The sequence below is a fragment of the Crocuta crocuta genome, unplaced genomic scaffold (genome assembly GCF_008692635.1).
Source record: "Crocuta crocuta isolate KB4526 unplaced genomic scaffold, BGI_CrCroc_1.0 scaffold118, whole genome shotgun sequence".
NCBI lineage: Eukaryota > Metazoa > Chordata > Mammalia > Carnivora > Hyaenidae > Crocuta > Crocuta crocuta.
The window spans coordinates 11,406,639-11,407,790 of NW_027551558.1; the positions used below are offsets into that span (position 1 = coordinate 11,406,639).

General features: G+C 66.3%; 1 protein-coding gene across 1 annotated transcript in view; it reads left to right on the top strand.

Moving 5' to 3' along the window:
• The window catches only part of SIX3 (SIX homeobox 3), a 17,787-nt gene extending 16,898 nt beyond the window's left edge, over positions 1 to 889 (top strand). Inside the window, exon 4 of the mRNA XM_077749199.1 lies at positions 689 to 889. Within this exon, the coding sequence (XP_077605325.1) occupies positions 689 to 889 (201 nt within the window). The remainder of the gene's footprint in view (positions 1 to 688) is intronic.
• Positions 890 to 1,152: the final 263 nt, after the last annotated feature.

Below are 1,152 nucleotides of genomic sequence, written 5' to 3' on the forward strand. Positions count from 1 at the left end.
CCCCCAGCCCCCCCCCGCCCCCACTCACACACGGCCTCCGGTAGTAGACACAGGTTCAATACCCCCCTCCATAACAAGGCCGCGTCTGCGCTCCCAGCCTTCTCTCTCCACTTGTTACAAATAAGCGCACGACTCTCACCAGTTTGCCCACACTCTTTTTGGGAAAGGAAAGGGCCTTAGCCCGCCGGAGTGTAACCCTTCAGACACAGAGGACTGTACAGAATGTGCTGGCAAGAAAGCAAGGCACACGGAAATTCCCCTCTGCGTGTCTGTATCTCCTCGGGCTGGGCTCGCCCCGCCCAGGGGGGTGGGGGAGCCACTCTGCGGGAGGACGGATGGGGCGGTGGGGCTGGGGTCGCTACAGATCAGGAAACACCGGCCGCTCTTCTCCGCTTGCAAGAGGTGAGCCTCCGGGCCAGGGAGGAGTTCTCGGACCCCCGCAGAGTGTGTGCGGTCCAGGAACCTAACAAACATGTCTGAGAGGCGGTGGCGAGGCCCAGAGGTGAGCGAGAGCCCGGCTGTGTGTGTGGGAGGCAGGCCCCCGGGGCGGGGGGCCGGGAGGAGGCCGACTCCGCTCTGCAGGGGTGCGCTCCCCAAGTCCCCGCTCCGCCCCCCCGCCTCCGCGGCGCGCTCGCGCTGGGCCTTTGTCCGCGCTTCGCAGGCTCGGACCCCGTCTTTCCTCTTTCAGGCCGCTGGGAGGCGCTGCGGCCGAACCCCAGCCTCCCGGGGCCGGGCTCCCCGCTCCTCCCGCCGCGCCGCCTTTCCGCACCGGGATCCCCGTGGTGCCGGGCCGCCCCAGGCGGTAGCCGGGCCTTTGCCCCGGGGCTGCCTGGAGCCCTTCCAGGACGGCACTGGCTTTCGTTTGCTGGATTTCGAGATGACTATTTAGCATTGTAACTAATTTGCGACCAAACAGAAAGTCTTAGCAGGGCCTCTTAATGACTGAACGCTCTGCTAATTACGGGCGTGCGCGCCTCCGGCTCTGCAGCCTGACCCGGCCGCTGCCCCCGCCTCGTCCAGGCCGGCCTGGGAGGTGGGACGGACCGACAGACACAAGTACACACGTGGGCGCATGGCATCCAGACCACGGCCACCCCTGACGTCTCAGCTGTTGGCGGCTCTGATTACACGGGAAGCTCAGAGAGGGCCAGG